General features: G+C 38.8%; 1 protein-coding gene across 4 annotated transcripts in view; it reads left to right on the top strand.

Annotated features, from left to right (window-relative positions):
• Positions 1-9971: 9971 nt before the first annotated feature.
• The window catches only part of RAP1GDS1 (Rap1 GTPase-GDP dissociation stimulator 1), a 156642-nt gene continuing 143322 nt past the window's right edge, over positions 9972-23291 (top strand). For all 4 annotated transcript variants that reach the window (XM_035004472.1, XM_035004470.1, XM_035004469.1 and 1 more), the window contains exon 1: positions 9972-10147. In XM_035004472.1, coding sequence (XP_034860363.1) covers positions 10144-10147 — 4 coding nt within the window. In that variant the 5' untranslated portion in view covers positions 9972-10143. The remainder of the gene's footprint in view (positions 10148-23291) is intronic.

Genomic DNA, 23291 nt, shown 5'->3' with positions numbered 1-23291 from the left:
GTTTGACCTCCATCTAATCGGACTCCTATCTCACTTGGTTTTAAATTCTGGGATAACACAGTGGGCTTTTATTTATTGGCACCTATTAAAACCCCCAGTTCTGCATTATTTGACTTTTCACTACCTCTGCAACTTCATTTTTTGCCACTCTGTCCTACTTATTATGCTCCAATTATTCTGGTCTTTTTTCACTTCCTAAAACACAGCCACAATTTTCCTCCTCGGGATTTTTGCACTTGCAGCTCACCCTGCCTGAAAAGTTTCCTACACTGGTTTTTTGCATGATCTGTTTTTTTCCTACACTGGTTTTTTGCGTATCTGCTTCTAGTCTTCAGGTCTCAGATTAATTATCTTGTTCGTAGAGTGGCCTTCCCACATAATGGTACATCAAGTTACTTCCTCACTGCCATTTTTGTCTGTTACAGCTCCTTATCCCCTTTCCTCACAGTACTTATCACATGTTTATGTTTTGTTTATGTAGTTGCTTGTTTGTCCTCCTTACTCAAATGTGCTCAATGAGGAAACAAATATTCATTGTTTTTTTTTAAAGATTTTATTTATTTATTTGAGAGCAAGAGCTCCAGAGAGCACGAGCAGGGGGACAGACAGAAGGAGAGGGAGAAGCAGGCTCCCCTCTGAGCAGAGAGCACAAAGCGGGGCTCAATCCCAGGACCCTGGGATCATGACCTGAGCCGAAGGCAGACGCTTAACCAACTGAGCCACCCAGTCACCCCACAAGTCTTCATTGTTAACTGCTATATCCCCAAATCTTAGCTCACAGGTTAGTATTTGTTGAATAAACGAATGACTACATGAAAATAGCAACTTAGAATTAATATCTAGCTTGCTGATCTGATAATTACAAAGTGTTAATGCCAACAGATTTCCATGTGAATTTTTCATATTTCTATAATTGTTTTGTTCCCAGAAAACTGGGAATTGGTTTGTTTATCATAAAAATCGGATTTCGAAAGAGCAAATGCCTTAGAGAGATGATTATGTCAAGAATACAGGAGTCAATCAATGATGCTTATTGAGAACTTATACATATTGAACTATTACTAGGTTCTAGGAAGGGAAATAAACATAAAAAAGTGGATCTGGATAGGTGGATTGGGAAAGACAAAAACCCATGAAATGATTAAAGCATGCATACATAATTAAAAGTTAGAAATCTGTTTTCCAAGCATGATTAGAGAATTAGTTAATAAATTATCAAGTATACTCACATATACATTTCACATATGTATCATCTATACATATAGGTTTTTATTAATTTTCATACAGTTGATATAACAAAGTAAATTTAATATTAACTACTCAGGTAAGTAGAATAATGCCTCCCCCACCCCCAAGATGTCTATATCTAAGTCCCTAGAACCTGTGAATATGTTATTTTACATGGCAAAAGGGACTTTGCAGATGTGATTAAATTAAGGATCATGAGATGGGAAGATTATCCTGCATTATCCTAGCAGGCCTGAGATAATCATGAGGGTCCTTACAAGGGAAAGAAAGAAGCAGGAGAGCAGGAGAAGATGTGATTGCCAGCTGGAAGGAGCATACAAGCCAAGCAACGTGGGCAGCCTCTAGAAGCTGGAAAAGGTGAGGAAACAGATCCTCCTCTAGAGCCTCCAGAAAGGAATGCAGCCCTGTCGACACCTTGATTTTAGCCCAGTGAGCTCTGTTTTGGACTTGTGACCTCCAGAACTATAACATAATAAATCTGTGTTGTTCGAAGTCAATAATTTTGTGATAATTTGTTACAGCAGGCATAGGAAAGAAATACAAGTACATTAAGCAAACTTTATTCAGTCTTTAATAGTTCAGAATCTTGTGGCCCCTCAGGATCATAGTTATAAAAATCATTTATTAGTGAACTGTAGGTAAATAGATATGCTGGTTAATGAAGCTTTTCTACTCCAAAGTCTGCATGAACCAGTTTTTTATTACAGGAGCTTTATAAACACTAAGAATTGCTTGATCAGGGTTGGGTGAGATTAAATTAGGATATGTCTCCTTAAGGAAGTCTTTAGGTGAATTTTAAAGTGGATAAAAGAGGACCCCTGAAAAGGAAATGATGGAGACTATGAGAGGATCTGGAAAAATCCTGAGAATAGAGAAAATGGTCAATCACTGCTGATTTGAGCTACACATAAGTATATGAAAGAAGAAGGATAATCTAATCAAAACTCCTCTTTTTGTATTATTTATTTTTATTTAAAAGGCTACTCTCAAAATGCTTATATATGTTTCACAAGAGGAAAGTATGATTATAAGCCTTTGGCATAGATTATTTCAGAATAGCTTCTGTTAACTCTGAAAAGAAAATTATTCCTAGATAAAAACTAAACCAGGGGCACCTGGGTGGCTCAGTCATTAAGCGTCTGCCTTCGTCTCAGGTCATGGTCCCAGGATCCTGGGATTGAGCCCTGCATCGGGCTCCCTGCTCCACGGGAAGTCTGCTTCTCTCTCTCCCACTCCCCCTGCTTGTGTTCCTGCTCTTGCACTCTCTTTCTCTGTCAAATAAATAAATAAAATCTTAAAAAAAAAAAAAAAAACACTAAACTAAACCAGACAGGTAACTTTGCTAGTGTAGAGAAGTAGGTAAAATAAAATATAGGTGTTTCTTCCTCACGCAATGTCATAGTGGAGGTGAGATTAGGGGTTAGGAAACAGGTTGAGATGAGGCAGTGTACTAAAATGGAAGGGGTGTGGACTTTGAAATCAAACAGACCTGGTTCAAATTCCAGCTCTACCTTTTCTTGGTCATGTGACATTAGACAAATTAATCAAAATATTTTGTTTCTCCATTTCCTTATTTTGTTTTTGTTTTTGTTTTTGTTTTCCATTTCCTTATTTGTAAAATACCTAACTCATAGGGTTAGTATTAGAGGTTAGTATTACATGAGAGTTTCTTTTTCTTATCTTTTCTTTTTTTTTAAGATTTTATTTATTCATTTGAGAGAGAGAGTGAGAGTGCACAAGTAGGGGGAACGGCTGAGCAGGGAGCCCGATGTGGGGCTCAGGACCCTGGGATCATGACCTGAACCGAAGGCAGACGCTTAACGACTGAGCCACCATGCACCTCTACATAAGAGTTTCTGACACAGAAATAATCCCAAGAGCATCAAAACTAATGTTAATTATTCCCAGTTTTGCCTTAGGCCAGTTCAGGGTCAGAGGAATGAAATGTTTTAAGACTTGGAGAATTTCTCAAGCAAGTCGGTAACCACGTGTGTACGTGGGTAGGTGGGGTAGAGAGTGAGATAATTTTAGGTAGTAGAGCTAAATGCCTCTTTCAGAACCAAGCACCATGAAAAAAAAATTCCTTAAGTTTGAAAGGCAGTTCATTGTTTCTCCCCTTGACAAATATAATTTGTTTTTACAAAGAATTGAGAGTGAGAGACAAAGTGAACTGCCCCAAAAGACAAAATTAACTAGCACAGACAGAGGTCGTTAAAGTTAGAATGGGACTCAACATTTTTGTGTCTTGAACTCTCTTTCCCTCTATGGCATTGTACTCAACCATCAGTTCTCTTGGTGTTCTGAAGCCACCCATTTGTTTTACTTTGGCACAACTTTCTCATTATTGTGAAATGTGGAACATACAATGACGTGAGTAGACTGGGTAAGGAGCCTGTAAACTGAGACCTCATCTTTCTCTAAGCTGGTATCTTGCTAATGAACTCTTACGGACTGACTTAAACTCAAAGTTTAGAGGAAGGAAAGGAAGTAAAATTTACCGATACTTATCCAGTAGTCTAAAAACATAGAATTAAAACAAATCCTTGCATATTATGATTTCAAATCCTAGATGCATAGCAAGCTTCTAACCCCCTTTTAAATGCAATAGAATGGCAAAGCCAATTGAAATTAAAATAGGCTATCATTTCAAGAATAAATGAACCTATATCCTAATCAAAAGTAGCTGTGTTAAATATTTGCAAATAAAATATTATAGTAATGCAGAGATTCTGTCTTTTTGTAAATTTCAGAGATGCAGGAACAAAAAAATATTTTAAAGACGATGAAGAAAAAGACAATCTTCAAATAAAGATATTTTACAACATAGTATTTTTTAATTTGATGACGTCACACAAAATATAAGGTAATTTCCCTCAACACATTTATGTACACATTATTGCAGTGAGGATTAGAATCAGAGAGGTTTAGATTTTATTTTATTTATTATTATTATTTATTTTATTTTATTTATTTATTTGACAGAGAGAGACACAGCAAGAGAGGGAACACAAGCAGGGGGAGTGGGAGAAGGAGAAGCAGGCTTCCCGTGGAGCAGGGAGCCTGATGCAGGGCTCGATTCCAGGACCCTGGGACCATGACCTGAGCAGAATGACTGAGCCACCCAAGCGCCCCAAGGTTTAGATTTTAATTCTGCTTCCTTTATTTACTAGTTAAGATCCTAAGTTAAATTATTTAACTTCTCTGAACATGTTTCATCAGCTGTAGAGCTGAGATGATAATACCTCACTAATAGTGCTGTATTATTTAAAATAAGCAACTACACAATACCTAATTAGTCACCAAACCAATACCACTTCCTTAATATTTCTCAAGACTGTCCATTACTGGGGCGCCTGGGTGGCTCAGTCGGTTACACATCTGCCTTCATTTCAGGTCTTGATCCAGGGGTCTTGGGATTGAGCCCTGCTTTGCGCTCTCTGCTCAGCGGGGAGCCTGCTTCTCCCTCTCCCTCTGCCTGCTGCTCTGCCTACTTGTGATCCCTCTCTCTCTGTCAAATAAATAAATAAAATCTTTAAAAAAAAAAAAAAGACTGTCCATTACTCCATCCCCACTGCTTCTATTTTAGTTCAGCTCACACCTAGAATATTACAACAGTTTCCCAGCCTCCAGTCTCGACCTCATTCTTAGCCACTTTCCACTTTGCAACTATTAAAATATAAATTTAACTATGATATTTTCAAACTTTAAACTTTCAAGCCCTTCAATAACTCCCTGCTACCATCAGGATAATATCCAATATCTCATCTCAGCCATCAAAGCCTTGTAAGATTTGATCCATCTTGTCTACTTAAGCTTTTCCCTTTCCCCAAATCTGTTCGCACCTCACCCTAGCCATTGCTTGCAGATTCCTCAAGCCAAAACTGTGTCTCATTCACACTTGCGTTCCTAAATCCTAGGGAGCGTGGCACATGCTGTCAACAAATATTGCTTTCTTTAACCTATTACATCTTTTCCTGCCCGTATACTGTTTTCATCATGTTATTCCATTTCTCAGAAACTTTCAATGACTCCCTATCTCTTACCTTATCAAGTTTAAATTCCTTTGCTTGGCTTTTTCAACCCCTCACGATCTGTCCCTCATGCTATATTTCTAATCTTATTTCTAACTGTGCCCCAATATGTACCCGTTTTTATGGCCTTACAAATATGACATATCTATGCCTTAGCTCATGCTGTTTCTCTCTCTTGGCATAGACACCTTTCTTCCAACATCTCTCCACAAAAGTTCTATCCATCCATATCCTCTCCTTATGAAGCCATCTTTGACTAATTATTTTTTATATGTCAGCACTCACAGATTTAGGAGATTTTCTAATAGGAAGAGCCTTTAAAAATGGACTGGTCCCTATTTTTGTTCCACACGATATGCACCTATAGTTATCTCTTATAGCACTTAGCATAGTGCTGAGCTCAGAACAGATGCTCTTGTAGGGCTTTGTCCCATCTAAAAAATGTATACAATCTAGGGATATAGTTGTTTGCAGTATGTAGATATTAGTCAGTTTGAGGTGACAGACTATGAAAAAAGAAAATTTTAATTTCATATTTAGAAAATGGCTAACATATTAAGTAAATAAAAGATATGTGGGGATAGATAGGGTTACAGTGGGCCAGGGGTTGAGACATTTCTGTTGTTCAAACCTAAACTGGCCTAAGCTCACAGAGGTATTTTGAAAATGAAGAGTTTAGGTAGAAGACTGTTCACTGCCCACTCATTTTTTATCCCTGCAACGTTCAGTTAACTACTCCAGTGAGGTTCCCTTAAATGATATTCAGAACGTCACCGTGGTAAAGAAGAGGCAATCAGTTCCCCATTATTCTTTTAAAGAACATTCTCTTCTTTCGACTTCCTCTTGCTCTGCCCCTCCCATACAATTCCTTTAAAGAACTTAAATCATTTTTTAACCTCTTTATGTGCATCAATGAGGTAAGTTATGTTACAAACCTTGCCAAAGTGTAGTGATTGTGAGCCTTTCTAATAAACATTTTCTTTGATCTTTCTCCCCCCACCACCAACAGCTATATGCCTAATCATAAACCAATTTTGAAAAAAAAAACTTGATATACAAATACATTTGTGATACTTAATATATTTTTTTAGATAGAATTTGAAAGCCTCTGCATTGTGCCAGAATGTCCTCCTTTATTTTGCAGCAGGTCTAATGAAATCCTGACTATTGCCTAACCCGGAGCATGGACACTAGTAGATTTATTTCTGGAAAACTCTGACATCCAGAGAATATTTTCTAGCTATTTATGTAATCAGTGACTCGAGGTATCCTCAAGGCAATTTTTCTAATATGTAAGCTTTTTGAGGGCAGGGGCCATAGTTTATTTTTTATCACTAGTGCCTAATATAGTAGGATAGTCAATACAGATTGACTGAGTGAATAAATTAGTACAAAGACCAGTCTCCACCCAGCAGAAGACTCATAGTTTAATACAGAAGACAACACAAATAGCAGCTGTCATCATTATCGTCATTAAAAATATTTATTGAATAATTTTACTTGGTAAGGAGCTAGAGTTTATAAAAAAGAATATTAACATCATTCTTTTAGGATAAAAACTTTGAAAGAATGAAAAGACTTTCATTCATACAACAAATTTTTATTGAGCACTTGCTATGTTCTAGAATTGTATGGGCACTGGGGATACAATGGCAAATAAGGCAGACAAAAATCCCTGCCTTTGGGGAGCTTAAATTAAAATGGGGGTGAATACCAATAAGCAAAATATCCATTATTTTAGTGATAAGTGCTAAGGAAAAAATTAATATGGAATTCAGGATATGAAGTGGGAGTGTTGAAGTTTTAGATAAAATGGCTAGGGAAGTCCTCATGCAAATAACTTTTGAATAAAAAGAAGGAAGGGGCACCTGGGTGGCTCAGTTGGTTAAGCGACTGCCTTCAGCTCAGGTCATGATCCTGGAGTCCCGGGATCGAGTCCCGCATCAGGCTCCCTGCTCGGCAGGGGGTCTGCTTCTCCCTCTGACCCTCCCCGTCTCATGCTCTCTCTCTCTCATTCTCTCTCTCAAATAAATAAATAAAATCTTTAAAAAAAAAAAAAAAGAAGGAAGAAAGTAAAGATATGAAACAGTCGTATTTCTAACACAGGAGAAAAAGGTGAGGTGAGGACAACTAGCGCTATGTGTGAAAGGGTAGATGTTACAGTGGCCCACTTCCACCTGTAGCATTGAGTATTGGGTCTCACTACCATCATACACCAGTGCTTTGGGACTCACTGTACACAATATGCCTAGACAGCCATGTGGTTTTAATTGGTAGGAGTGCTGAGGGAATGGTTTGTAGATTGAAGCAGAAAAAAGCACTTAAACTAGTGTCAGGTGGGAGGTCATAAAGCTGCTTCAGCAGCTTTTGCTAATTTGAATTCGTACATCCAAATGAAAGATAGAAGATGCTCCTAGAAATTATTGTAATATGTAATGAGAAAAGAAAGCAGGAAAAATGAAGCAAGTGAATTTGAGAATCTGGAAGAGATTAATGAGTGTTAAGTAAAGAGAAAGACAAAAAATAGGACCAGCAATGCAAAGGCCCAGTTGTGATCTGGAGAGCTCCAAAATGAATGTGGAACATGGTAGGGGTGTGTGTGTATGTGTGTAACTTGCATTGGTGTTTTATGGATTGAGTCGTGTCCCCAGCAAATTCGTATGTTTAAGACCTAACACCCAGTATCTCAGAATTTAACCTTATTTGTAAATAGGGTCATTGTAGATATAATTAAAGATGAGGTCATACTAGAGTAGTTGGGCCCCTAATCCACTAATGACCGATGTCCTTATAAGAAAGGACACCACATTTGAACATTGTGGAGTTATGCCACCACAAGCCAACGACCTATCAGAAGCTAGGAGAGGCCTGGAAGAGATCCTTCCTTAGTGCCTTCAGAGGGAGCATGGTCCTGACAACACTTTTAGACTTCTGGCCTCTGGAACTGCGAGACAATTTCTATTGTTCTGAGTCACACAGCTTGTGATACTTAGTTACAGCAACCCTAGGAAACCCACTTAGCACGTAAGATTATTTTAAGGCAAACACCAAAAGCATCCTTCTATCACAGACAGGGAAAGAGTGCCTAAGAGTGATGTGCCTGATTGTCTTAGGGATCACAAAGGCCTAATAGCATGGACGTCTGTAGTTAAATTGCTTTTTGTTTTACCAAGCCTCTCTTTTTAATTACCGTGTTTCATTTTTGTTTTTAGAAAACTCACATAAAATCTGCTCTGCTTAACTAATTACAAGGCACTTCTGACCTGTGTGCTTGTAGTATCATACAAACGGTAACTGATCTGACCGTAAGAGCGGGGTCACGGCTTAAGGGAGGGAAGCGCCTTTTCTCAGCATTGAATTTAAAAAGTTGAAAGGGAAGAGCAACCTCGATTCAGCTATACAGCATCTCTCTCCCACAGGTTGTACTGCTGACTGCGGCCCTCGGCCCTGCAGGCGGGCGGTCGTTGCTGTCTGGGGCGAGCGACCTGACTCCTCACAAGCAGGAGGGGTCGAGGCAAGACAGGGCGCGGAGAAGGGCAAGGTTTCCTTCGGCCTCCTCCCGCAGGGCAGAGGAGCGAAAACCAGCCCCGCCTCACGCGCATGCTCAGTCGGGAGGGCGCCGTCCACAGAGAGCGCCCCGGCTCAGGTTTTCCCCGCAGCTGGGGAGGTGCCGGGAACCGGCCGCGGCCGGGCGGACCGAGGAAACGCTGGCCGGCGGGCTGGGCGGGGCCGCCGCTCACTCCGCCCGACTTTCATTTTCCTGCCTCGGTAACCTTGTTCCCGCCACCGTCCAAGGGAGCGGGGTGGAGCTGTGCACCCGGTAGGGTGGAGCCCGAGGGCACCCAAGTTAAATGGCTTTTCAGGCGTCTCGGGGGGTTGGAAGGCCGCGCTTCTGGAGGAAGAACACACTCCCTGAGAAAATCCTGGGGCGGCCACTGTTCTCGACTGCCCAGACCTCTGTTTTTAAACCAGCCACAGCCAGGACAACCCCAACTGTCCCACTGTTGTCCCCGCTAAGATTAAGAGCCCTGCCAGAGACCACCTTCCTGCTCTGTGCCCAGCGGGCCCATAGGCTGCTTTGAAAACGGGCGTCCTCAGGTAGCTATCTCCCAGAGGCGCCGGCTTCATCGCCATACGTCCATTCCAGCTTCGTTTCAGGATGTCGGCTCTGCTTCCCCACCACCTTCCCGGGTCTGAGGCGGCCCAACGTCTCCTCCGGGAAATTCCCGCCTGTGCAGCTGGGTTGTCCTATAATGAACAAGGGCCCGTTTTCCGGTGTGGGCTGGCGGGGTCAGAGAGCCAGCCGGTGCAAGCCAGACAGTAGCACTCGGGACTCAATATCCCCGCGCTCGGCCTTCTCCGGGCCCACCCACCGCACCTCAGGCGGTCGCCATCAAGCTGCTCCGCAGCGGCTGCAGCTGGTCCACAAACACGCCCACCCGCACGCTCGGATTCACTTGCCTCGGGAGGCGGCGGCGGCGGCGGTGGCGGCGGGGGGGGGGGTTGCGGCACTGAGCATGCTCGGTGGAGAGGGCGGGGCCCTCCAGGGCCGCGAGTCGGGGCTGGCGCTCCTCAGGCCCGCTCGGCGTCTCCGCCGCCAGCCCGCTGGGAGCCGCGCCCGCCGCAGGCTGCGCCCGCCCGCCCCGCCCCGCCCCGCCCCGCCCCCCGCCGCTCGTCCCCGCCGCGGCCGCGCCGCCTGCAGCAGCAGCAGCAGCAGCAGCAGCTGCTCCTCCCCGGCGGCCGCCCCCCGCGGGTCCCTCCCTGGCTGCGGGAGAGACAGAGGTAGAGGGAGGACACAGCGCCGCGCCGCCCGCACCGGAGACCTTCGCCTCGCCCTGCAGGCTCCTCACCCTCTGGGAGAAACATGGGTAAGTCATCCTTCCTCCCCCGTCATCGCCTGACATTTTTCTCTTTCTCGGCGTGTTGCAGGGTGGGAAGCATTTCTCGCGCAAAGTTGCCGGATTTCTCAAAGCCACGGGTGTAATACAGCGGCTCTTCCTCCGGGGAGAGGCGGCGCACGCGGAACGCACGCCGGTCCCCGGGCTGGGAGGGTCCCGAGCGCGGGGTGGGGTCGGACCGCCGCCCGGCTCTCGGGCACCTCGCTGCCGCGCCTCCCCTCCTCCATTCTTCCTGCCCGAGCCGGTGCCCGGGCACCGCGGAGGCTGCCTCGCGGGCTAGCATCCTCTGCTCCATCCCCGTTTCTCCGGAGGCCACCCTCTTCCTTTCCCCGGCGTCTGCTGGTGTGGAGGCTCGGTCGGACCGCGAGGCAGAACACTTCGTGTAACTTCCGTGTCAGGGCGACCTTTCCCCATCTTGGGGACTGTTCATCCCGAGGCGGGGAAGCGCGAGCAAGTAGTTTGTCAGGGCGATTGTACAACCTGCATGGAAATTATTTTTGATGGGGGAGAACGGACAGCCTCATAGGTTGAAAGGATGACTTGTCAGAGGCCACGAGGAACGTGAGGAAGGATGGATAGAACCGCTAGCTGTTGAGTTAGTGTTGGGTGACTACAATGTGCAATATTCCTGTGCTCAACCCATTTTTTTGGTTCCTTCGCCTGTCTACTGTAGGAGGAAACGCACCCTGTAACGTGTTACCGAACTTACATGTTAGTTATTCTTTCCCAGCTTCCCCTGCCTAAATCTACATAATCTGATTTTAGTTCCTTTGTATGGATGGTTAATCTCAAGAAACTGTTTGGGGTGAGATATTTAAAAGCAAATGTATTTTCTAAAACTACATATGGTTTATCTTAATTTTTTTTATAACGTATTGCTTAAGTTAATTACAAAAACGTCTGATGAGTTCTGTAATTAAAAGACGAATTTTTTTAATAGTAGCAATTTGGAATACCATACTTATACATGTAACAAGTTTGCTTCCACTCCTATCATAATTTCCTCTTTTTAAAATTTGCTCCATTGGCATCTGTCAACTCGGACTTTCCCACCCCTTCCGTGCAAGTTATTTTAAGCCTAAAATGAATGTGGTTCTTTCATCTGTCAATACAGTGCTCAACACGTCTAGAGTTCAGTCATGACAACTCAGGATCCTCAAGGAAGTATCTAAATCTAGAAATGGTGTCGATGGAGCTTACTGGAAAAGCAGATGCTCCAAGCTCTGTTTCAGACCTTTGGCCATATATTGGGAAGAGGCTGGTGTTGCAGGAGGAGGTGGTATGAATGAAAAATGAATCTATGGCCCTGAATTTTATTTTCAGTTCAGTTTTTTTTTTCCCTTTTAATGTACTATTGGTATGCTGAACAAATTTATATAAAATTGGATGACCCATATTTACCTAGCTTTTCTCTAGGAGTAGAATTTTAAATAAATATTAATTCAGATTACTGGACACGTTGTGAGTTTTCCTTGAACATACAAAAATTTTCTCCTTAATTATAGGGCACAAGTTTGGCTTGTAAAATACATTTATCCATGTTTCAAGGTGAGCTAAAAAATCCATTTAAATAAAATTTTAACTTACATGTTGACTCAATCTTTTCAGTGGAAAAAAATTCAGTCCTGTTGCAATACTTATGAATAAAAATACTTAAATTTATTTAAAAATGATTGATCTTCAAAATCTTGAATGTTATTGCTTGATTTCAAACAATGGTCAGGTAGAAACCCATCTGTCATTTGAAGCTTTAATTAAAGAAGTCTCCTCATAGCACTCTGTACTTTGTTGGAGGCTTTTTAGAACTTACATAATCTGCCTTATAATGGAGTGGTTTATGTGTGTGTGTTGTGCACTTAGTCATGAGTTCCAGAAGATGTAAATTATGTTTTATTAATTTTTGTGTACCCCACAATGCTTTCCACATAGTAGATATTCAATAAATCTTTGTGAATTCACTGTTGAACTTAAAAACCTATCTATTATTTTCAATTTATGAACCTGAAAGTATGGGCTCTGAACATTCAGGTTGGTAGATATTATGGAGGTTGGAGGAGTTGGGAACAGAGAAGTCTAATTATACTATGAGTACTCTTTTTGCTTAAAAAAAAAGAAAGAAAGAAAGTTGGGTTGTCTCAGAGGTATGGTTTTGGGATAGCCTCCAGGCAGACCATTTCCTTCTGCACTGCTGTCTTCCTTGGTAATGTGGTTTAGTGTGTGATCACTAGGTACATGCAATAACATAAAATTGAAACCTTGGAAAGCAGTTTCATATTCTGAGCCAAGGAAATTATAACAATTAATATATACATAAGGGGTACCCTGAAGATGGTAGGGAAAAAAATCACTTTTTAAAGTCTCTCCAAGAAATAAATAAGGTGATTTTAAAAATTATTCATGTGGCAGTGATTTTTCTCTGTAAGAAAGTGAAGAAAACTTCCTATATAGTCTTATGGGCCATGGTTATAATATATATTTTATTATAAATTCAATATACTTAGTATTTATTGAATATCAACCATGTACAACGTATTGTGGGAGGACAGAGATGAATAAGACATTCATACTTCAAGTTGCATATAACCTTAATAGGAATGATATGATACATACACAGATAGCTATAACAGAGATAAAGTATAAGTGACATAAAAGACCTTTACATGTATTATAAATTCAGGGCATGGAGAGATGGTTTTAGAAGAATGATGTTACTTGAACCAAAGGTTGGTTAAGCTTCTGAAAGGTAGAAATGAATGGAGACTGTTAATCAGGATGGGGGTTGGCAGGAGAGAAATGGCACAAATGACGATATAGAGATAGAGAACACTCAAGGAGTTTCAGGATATGATTAAAAAGCCATGTTTGGCTGGAGCAAAAGGTAAATTAAAGTGGGTGACAGGAAAAAGTATAGGTAAAGACCAGATAATGGAGGACCTTAAATGCCAAGTTGAAGAAGTTTTTGGACTTTGACTTGTCTATTGAGGGACTATGAAACATTTTTATGTAGTTAAGTGATGGATCACATCTGTGGCTTCGGAAAATTTGATAATTGAGTGAAGGATGGGTTAGATGAGAAAATAGAGAACACTTCAGAGGGTGGTTGTTGAAGTTTGGATGAAAATATTTACCATCCTGAACTAGGCTGTGGCAATGGGAATAGAATGTTGCAAATAAAGAACAGGATTTACTTGCCAACCAATTGAATATAGTTGAGAAAGGAGACACATAGTATCGCCTGAGCAATAGAGAGAATCCGGAACTATTAATATATATTTAATCCATTGGAAGAGGAAACATGAATAGTCAATTTTGGACCTGATGAGTTGGACTGTTTAGTTTGCCATTTAGATTCTCTGCTCATTGATGACAGGGACTCTCATTAGGTTTTGAATACATTTTTTTAAAAAAGATTTTATTTATTTATTTGACACACAGAGACAGAGCGAGAGAGGGAACACAAGCAGGGGGAGTGGGAAAGGGAGAAGCAGACTTCCCGCGGAGCAGGGAGCTCGATGCGGGGCTCCATCCCAGGACCCTGGGATCATGACCTGAGCTGAAGGCAGACGCTTAACGACTGAGCCACCCAGGCGCCCCTGAATACATTTTTAATATTAGTGTCTGGTACATAGTAGCCATGCAGTAAACATTTGTTGACTGACTGAAACTAGGTAAAAAATATTTAACAAACAGTTATTTTAACTTTTAAGAGAGGATTTGAATAGAGATCTGGAAATTATCCATAAATATCCTAAGATGATATTTCAAGTTAGGTTGGAGTCAGAGAGGCAACAGAGAGAAGAAAATTTGTCCAAGGTAAGAATCTTGAGGAGTGACCCATTGTTAGGGTAGAAGAATGGAATGATTTGACACTGAAAGAGAAGTTAGGTAGGAGTGAAAGACTGGAATTGGCATGTGACTAGTTGCATTAAAGACTGGATGGTCAATAAGGTCCATTGCTTCAGAACAGAGTGGTAAGGACTGAGAAAAGGATCTGCGTTGATGTGGTTTGATTAGGATATTACCCAGGATATTTTCTAAAAAGCAGCTTTAAAAAGTATAGTAGATATGGAGGCCAGTTCTAGAGGCTAACTGAGTAATGAGTAAGTGGAACTAAGAATTCACTGTGTATTCATGCTTTATCCCTTGACCTATTTAAAGATCTGTAAGTAAGCATAGGTTTCTTTAAACATTTTTAAAACGTTGCACTTCACATGGAATGACACATGCTATTTTCTTGCCTGACAATAATTTGTAATCTCACCATAGTGCTTCACATTTCTTTGACATTCCATTTTTTATGTCATTATGTCTTAGTATAGTATACTTTTTATGTTTGCACTATCTGTCATACAGAGTGAGCTTAGAAATGGTTTTATAATTTTACATGGTATTTTACATAAAATATACTCTTTACTGATGAATGGTTTTATCACTTTTTATTTACTATTAGTCTTTGTGAATTTGGGATTTCTCTAGTTATATTTATGCCTCTTATACCCTTAATTCCTGGAGTTTTTTCTCTATAAATATATATTAGCTTTATAGAGAAATCTTTTTTTTTTCCTCTTGTATTTTTAAGTCCAGGAATGGTTTCACAGATAAATGTAAAAATAGTACTTTTACTTGTTTTTTTGTGAATTACAGTGATACAATTTTTTTGTAAAGTGATAATCACTAAAATTTATTATTTTAAAAGATCATAGATGACAGATTGACTAGTTCAACAATTTTTCTTATGTTGGCATTATATCTCTGTCCCATATACCTGTTTTTTTCCCATATGGGAAAAGAGTTAAATTCACTATCTTTGCAAGAGTCATATTCTGAAGTCTCTAGTACTACTATATGGAAAGTTATAATAACCCTAATTCATTTTTGAGAACTGTAGAGTTTTAACTTTCACAATGGAACGTTGGAGCTTCTAGGTGCCTTTGGGGGAAAATAATGTGGTTTCCCTCTTCAGAGATTCCAGGTCACCTGAATTTGAACTTGGCAATTCTGGCGTTATTGGTGGCACCAGCAGTGGCCATAAGAATTACCTAAATTTTTAATATTCAAACATCAGGAGGAATGGAGAGGGAAGATCCACTCCTTTGAGAACTTCATGTTAATTTTAGATTATCAAATGTGCAGGTAACACTTAATTTATACTTTCCTAGGCATTTAACTTGGCAAATAGTTCTTGTGGAGAGAAGAGCAATAATAAATAAAGATATCAGTAGGGTATGAAGTCTATTTTGGTTATAAAATTCTGTGATTCCTTGAAACTGAACTTTGAAATATACTCAATATTATTCTTAACTATGCTATAATCATCCTTATATAATTCATTTTTCTTTAGTGTTCAAAGGGTAACGTCTACTTGAGGTAGCACTTCAGGGTTTGAAACAACTTATTAGCTTTGTCTAACTAGATGGCCTGAAATACCATTACTCATACTAAGAATGCTGGATTCAAATTGCAGAGTAATGTTCTCTCAGTATGTTTATTTATAAAACTTTTGTTGCTAGAACCATTCTAGGAGTTAGAAGTGAGAATTAGGATAGTGATAAGTGGAAGTGGTTAAATTGAGCTGTAGCTTACAAACTCCAAAGTCCTTCTAACTTTTTGTACACAAAGTGAATTTTTTCCATATGAGCTCTATATCTGTCCTCTGCTCTAGTGGCTGTTTTTGCTTAATTTTGTCCATATTTATGACTTCAATAACTATCTATATGCTATTAGTCTCTACATATTATATATGTGTGTATGTATTATCACTATATATGCTTGCATATACTATGTATATAGTATGTATAGGCATATATATACTATGTTTATAGTATATGTAGGCATATATATTTAATAATATAGGTTACTACATATGTTATATATAATATGTAGGCACTATGTATAATGTATGGACTATAATATATGTAGGCACATATATAATATATGTATGGGCTATCTTTTTTTTTTTTTTTTTTTTTTAAAGATTTTATTCATTTATTTGAGAGAGAGAGAATGAGAGAGAGCATATGAGAGGGGTTAGGGTCAGAGGGAGAAGCAGACTCTCCGCCAAGCAGGGAGCCCGATGCGGGACTCGATCCTGGGACTCCAGGATCATGACCTGAGCCGAAGGCAGTCGCTTAACCAACTGAGCCACCCAGGCGCCCGGCTCTCTTTTTATCTAGGAGATTTTTAAAATATTTCTACATGCATAATTAATTCAAGTTCATTCAGTTCAAAACCAAATTCATTGTGCAGTTTTTAATAATGATTAACTAGAGGTGTGATGGTTGATGTTTAACCAAAGGCCCTTCTCCAGAAAAGCCCTGGTTTGTGGTGGTGGTTGATATCCTGTGAATGTATAGTTGGGAAGAGATGAGCTGCAGCACAGCATTATATAGTAGATCCACTATATAGAGAAATAACCTTATGAGCACAGATAATGGTAAAATGTAGTAAAATAATTAAGTAGTAATGAGTTTTGAGTATTAATACCTTTGTTTTAACATAACTTATTTAGGTTTATAAAATTTAATATTTAGTGATGACTGTTTTACTAGTTGCCTCATAAAATTCCTAAAAATTTAATAATCATGTCTCTTGGGCTGGTACAAGGGGGTTTTACTACACCAATGAATTAATAATTACTATTTATTATCATTTAATAAGAATTATTGATGTCAGTTATGTTAAGCTTTACATTTTTTCATATTTTTAAAGTTAATTTTAATCTTTTCAACAATTCTATGAAGTAGGTGACACTATCCCCATTTTACTGATTCAAAGAATTGAATAATTTACCCAGGGGGAGAGAACTAAGTCTCTAAAATCCTGTTTTAGAGTAGCGATTCTCAGACTCTAGCTTGCTTAAGAATCATGTAGCATTTGTTTAAAAAAAAAAAAAATTACTGGGCCCACCCTCAGAAATTTGATTCTGTAGGTGTTGGGTAGGCTGAGAATTTGCATTGTCAAGACATTGGCAGATGATGTTGCAGTTTCAGTAGCATCGCCATAGAGCATAGGTCTGCAGACTTTTTGCATAAAGGGCCAGATGGTAAGTACTTTAGGCTTTGCAGGCCAAGCGGCAAAATCAGAGATACTACATAGATAGAACTATATGATGAGAGAAAACAAATATCCACAAATATTTTGTTGACTAAATTCAAAATACAACACTAAGTGAACATAAGTTACTGCAATACAGATCTAATGAAAATATTATAATTCTGTTTTTCAGATAGCATTTCACTTAATTGGGATTCAGAGTTACCCTATCATCAGAATTGATCCAGATGTTCATTTGTTAATGCAGATCTGTAATGTGATTTAATGGATTTTGTCTTTGAAACATGTTTTCACACAGATAGGTACTGCTAAATACTGCTATCGGTCATGAGCTTATGATTTTATTAATGAGCATATTCATTTCTATGGAAGGAATTTATAAAATTCTTTTAGATTCTTCTTCTCTTGATATTTGCTATTTAGCATGCTACTACATTGCAGATTAACCACTTCCAAAGAAAGGTAGCAGCTCCTCAGTTGCTTAGTTAAGTGGATTTTGATGTATAGAAGTTTCTTTTGCATTTGAAATGAGGTCTGAAAAACACTGCTGTAACCTTAGGTTGAGCTTGCAAAATATAGCTGTTGCAAATTTGTATATGCATGTAGATCTTATTTTAACATTTGACCACACAAGAAGTGTACATAACAGATTGATGGTTACTTGTGTTTCCAACAATGTTGTCAAAATGACTTAACATAGTTTCAGTGTCTCCTGTAAGCTCTATTTTGCCTTGATTTTCAGGTCAAATTCTAGGAAACATCAAATATGCAGCAAATCTAATTTTCAGAGGCATTCATTGTTTGATAATAGTGGTTAAAGGCATTTCTTTTTTTTTCCCCCCAGAAATTTCATCTCACCTTGAGCTAAAAAATCACAATAAAACTCTACCATTGATTGCTAAGTCATTAAACTGTTGTGTGATGAGGCAAGTCAGGGTATTCAACTTCTACTTCTTATCAAGGTACACAGAACTGATGATGTGTACTGTGATCTCACTTACATAAAGTTGAGAGAGTGAGAGTGAATAAAGTTGATACTACTGGTTCAATAATACATGATAGTTTAAAATATTTTCTTCATAAAATGCCTGCTGATGAATAATATAATGAAGAACCATAGGCTTTAAATACCTTACATTTCACAAACTTTGTAAGTTTGTTCAGCTAAGGCTTTTTCTATTCGTCACATTTTTATCACCATCAGTTGTAACACATCTTAGCAGATTCCGCTTCAGGTTGTACTGAATTAATTTATGTTCTCAACTTTGAAAATGATCTTGCCTATTGTTGTTCTATGCAGACTCTTCATAGAGGCTAATTCTTTAGTTGCTCGGCATCAGTTTTCCAAAAATAATATTAAACAGTATCACTGATGTTTGTCAACTCATCAAAAAACAAGGAAATCTTTCAAAATCATTTGCCTTGTTTTTTTAGTTGAATATTGATATTGCTTCCAGTGTCCTTACCTCTTCAAGTAGCTATCATCATAGAAAGGCTATTCTCAAACACCCCCCGCCCCCTGAAATATTTCTTTAATTGTTATAGTCAAAACACAGTTCAGCTCATCATGAGTAAACAACTTTCCTTGCTTGGTTAGTAAGTGAGCCACTCAGAAACTTACTTTGTTTGTAGCTTCATTTTCATTTTTTATTTTTGTAAAGAAATTCGGCTGTGATGAGCTACTGTGTTTTATATTTTCTAATTTCTCTGACAATTACTTTCCTATGAATTGTGAATATGACGAGTGCTTAGTCTAGTAATAATAGGTGTAGTATTTTTCTAGCATAGCTGTTGTGTCATTGGATGATACATTGGCTTGCTATCTAATTCAATAACAAAATAATCCACACGCCACTTATAATGCCTTAAAAGCACGACAGTTGAAGTATATGGTTCCTGTTTTGACTTAATGATCACAACAAAGTGTTGTGATATGACAGTACACTTGGCACTTGAAACAATGGACAGCCATAACTGTGCCACTGTAATTTGTAGTCCATCAAACAGCAGTGTAAACTCTGCCATCATAATGTGAATACAGGTATAAACAATAAAGGAGTGAGTTGCGTTCCAGTGAAACTTTGTTAATGGACACTAAAGTTTGAATTTCATGTAATCTGTACATCATGAAATATTTCTCTTTTGATTTTATTCAACCATTTGCAAATGTAAAACTGTTTTACCCTTGGGCTGTACAAAAACAGGAGATGGGCTGTAGTTTGCCTATTTCCACTATAGAGTAATGCTATACTACCCCACCTTCACCCAGTACTTTTAAAGCCTGTGAATTCCCTAGCTCGGTGAATGGTATCACCACCCATCCAGTCAATCATTCCTGAAATCAACTCATTCTATTTCTAATATCCATTGGATTCCCTAAATTCTAACAATTCTACCTCTTTGAATCAGCCTTCTCCTCTTCTCCCCACTGTAAACATGCCGGTTCAGTGTTTTATCACCCCTTCTTGAGGCCATTTCACTCTTCTGTAACAGATGTTCTTTCCCGCAGCATTTCCCCTCTTAACCAGTTTTTACGTGCTGCTAGAGTACTCTATTTAAAAGGTGAATCTGATCATTTTGCTCCTCAAATATTTTTTTTAATAGCTTCCCAACACGTATAGCAGGGTTCCCAAACTCAAATGAAGAAATTATATGATTAAGGAGGGTTAAATGGTAATCTTTTGACACAGGTGCATTTTCCCCCCCCAACATATTAAATCAGAAGGAATATTTTTTTATTTCCATAGAGATGTATGCTTTCTCCCATTTTTCTTGAAAAATGTCTTTCGTTTTCTCACTTTTGGTAAAAAACAAAAGTGAGAAAAATATTTCTCTACTGTAATAAGAACAGCAATGGAAGCATGGTGAATAGCAACTAACACTGGGTCTCAATGTGTAGATACAACAGGAAATGGCAGGACTTTGGCAAACTGGAGGGTGTGTGCCTAACCTAAAAGAGGAGTTCCCTACTCAACTATAACCATTTTTGCCATGTAGGAATGTGGGCCCAGGGAAGCCAGATTTTGACACTTTTAAAGACACCAGAAATTAGATTTTTATCTAGATACGGTTGGCCCTTGAACAACATGGAAGTTAGTGGCATGTACCTCCCACAGAGTAAAAAATCCACATATAATGTTTGATTCTCCTGAAAACTTAACTACTAATAGCCTACTGTTGACTGGAAGCCTTACTGAGAACAGTCAATTAACATATATTTTGTGTGTTATATATATTATATATTGTATTCTTAAGATAATTTAGAGAAAATAAAATGTTATCAAGAAAATCATAAGGAAGAGAAAATACATTTACAGTGCTGTACTGTATTGAAAAAAATCCATGTGTAAGTGGACCTGTGTGGTTCAAATCTGTATTGTTCAAACTTAAGATTGTTCATGGTTTTTGGAATTGTAAGATCCAGGGCCTCAAACAATGACATCGTGGCTCTGTCTCTTTCTGTCCAGGGTAGAGAACACTGGTCAGAACCTCAGGTCAGTGAGGTTTTCATTTCTCTGGACACCTCTCACTTCTTGGGACTCCTGTAATACATTCAATAATATAATTTTAGTCACTCAGTGTTCATATTTCTTGTTGGCATTCAGTAATACTTGTTTGTTCATGTCTAACAGACTTAGGTCAGTCTTCTTATTTAACAGTATTATCCTATGGTGACCATAGGCATGTTTATAATAGGGCTTGCAAACCAGCAGCCAACGGGCCAAATATACTTTGCAGATGGATTTTGTTAGGGAAATTTTAGAAATTGGAATTAGTTGTCAACATTTAAATATCAGGAAATTTCTGATAGAAATCTATTTTGTGAAGTTTTCTTGAAAAATTAAAAATTTAGGATCCCTGAGACTGCCTTCCTATTAGTGACAGTTACTGATAATTGTTCTTAGGCAGGGTATGAGGTCTCCAGTTCCATACTTCCTATTATCTTAAATCCTACAAACTTCACTCAGTACTCTCTCTGGCTCTTGAAGGTATTTATCTGTTTATTTTTATTTTCTACTGTAGGTTTTTTTATTTAACTATAATTCACACACAATGTTACATTGGTTTCAGGTATACAACATAGTGATTCAGCTTCTTTATATGTTACGCTCTGCTCATCACAAGTGTAGCTACCATCTATCACCGTACAATGCTATTTACAATATCATTGTCTATATTCCCTATTCTGTGCTTTTCATTCCCATGATTTATTCCTCCCATAACTGGAAGCCTATGTCTCCCACTCCCCTTTACCCATTTTTTCCCATACCCCTTTCATCTGGCAACTATCATTTTGTTTTCTGTATTAATAGGTCTGAGTCTGCTTTTTGTTTATCTGGGGTTTTTTGGGGGTTTTTTTGGTTTTTTTTAGATTGCACATATGAGTGAAATCATACTGTATTTGTCTTTCTCAGTCTGATTTAATTCACTTAGCATAATACCCTCTAGGTCCATCCATGTGGTCGCAAATGGCAAGATGTCCTCTTTTTTTATGGCTGCATAATACTCGTGTGTGTGTGTGTGTCTGTGTGTGTACACACACCACATCTTCCTTATCCATTCATCTATCCATGGACACTTAGGTTGCTTCCATATCTTGACTATTGTAAATACTATAATAAACATAGAGGTGCGTCTGTCTTTTCAAAATAATGTTTTTGTGTTCGTTGGGTAAATACCCAGTAGTGGAATTATTGGATTTTATGGTATTTCTATTTTTAATTTTTTGAGGAACCTCCATACTGTTTTCCCACGGTGGCTGTTCCAATTTATATTCCCACCAGTATTGCACAAGGGTTCCTTTTTCTCTGCATCCTTGCCAACACTCGTTATTTCTTGTGATTTTTATTTTAGCCATTCTGACAGGTATAAGGTGATATTTCATTGTGGTTTTGATTTTCATTTCCCTGGTGGTTAGTAATTTTGAGCATCTTTTCACGTGTCTGTTGGCCATCTGTATGTCTTTGGAGAAATGTGTGTTTGTGTCTTCTTCCCAGTTTTTAAATGGATTATTTGTTTTTTGGTGTTGAGTTGTGTAAGTTCTTTATATATTTTGGATATTAAGCCCTTATCATATATATCATTTACAAGTATTTTCTACCATTCAGTAGGTTGTCTTTTTGTTTTGTTGATGGTTTCCTTCACTGTGTAAAAGCTTTTTATTTTGATGTAGTGCCAATAGTTTATTTTTGCTTTTGTTACCCTTGCCTTAGGTGACATATCTAGAAAAAATTGCTGTAGTTAATATCAGAGATATTACTCCTCATGCTCTTCTAGAACTTTCATGGTTTCAGGTCTCATATTTAGGTCTTTAATCAATTTTGAGTTTATTTTTGTGTATGGTGTTAGAAAGGTGCTCTAGTTGCATTCTTTTACATATAGCTGTTCAGTTTTCCCAGCACTATTATTAAAAAGACTGTTTTTTCCTCATTGTATGTTCTTTCCTTTTTTGTCACACATATGATAATATATAACATATGATATTAACTGATCATATTATGGGTTTATTGCTGGGCTTTCTATTCTTTTCCATTGATCTATTTTTATTTATTTATTTTATTTTGTTATGTTATGTTAATCACTATACGTTACATCATTAGTTTTTGATTTAGTGTTCCATGATTCATTGTTTGCATATAACACCCAGTGCTCCATTCAGTACGTGCCCTCTTTAATACCCATCACCAGGCTAACCCGTCCCCCCACCCCCCTCCCCTCTGGAACCCTCAGTTTGTTTCTCAAAGTCCATAGTCTCTCATGGTTCGTCTCCTCCTCCGATTTCCCCCCCTTCATTTTTCCCTTCCTGCTATCTTTTTTTTTTTTTTTTTTTTAACATATAATGTATTGTTTCAGAGGTACAGGTCTGTGATTCAACAGTCTTAAACAATTCACAGCGCTCACCATAGCACATACCCTCCCCAGTGTCTGTCACCCAGCCAGCCCATCCCTCCCACCCCCCACCACTCCAGCAACCCTCAGTTTGTTCCTGAGATTAAGAATTCCTCATGTCAGTGAGATCATATGATACATGTCTTTCTCTGATTGACTTATTTTTATGGTA

The sequence above is a fragment of the Mirounga leonina genome, unplaced genomic scaffold, assembly GCF_011800145.1.
Source record: "Mirounga leonina isolate KUSES-001 unplaced genomic scaffold, KU_Mleo_1.0 Mir_129, whole genome shotgun sequence".
Taxonomy (NCBI): Eukaryota; Metazoa; Chordata; class Mammalia; order Carnivora; family Phocidae; genus Mirounga; species Mirounga leonina.
Note: the sequence above shows the minus strand (reverse complement) of the source record. Positions and strands in the feature narration are given on the sequence as shown.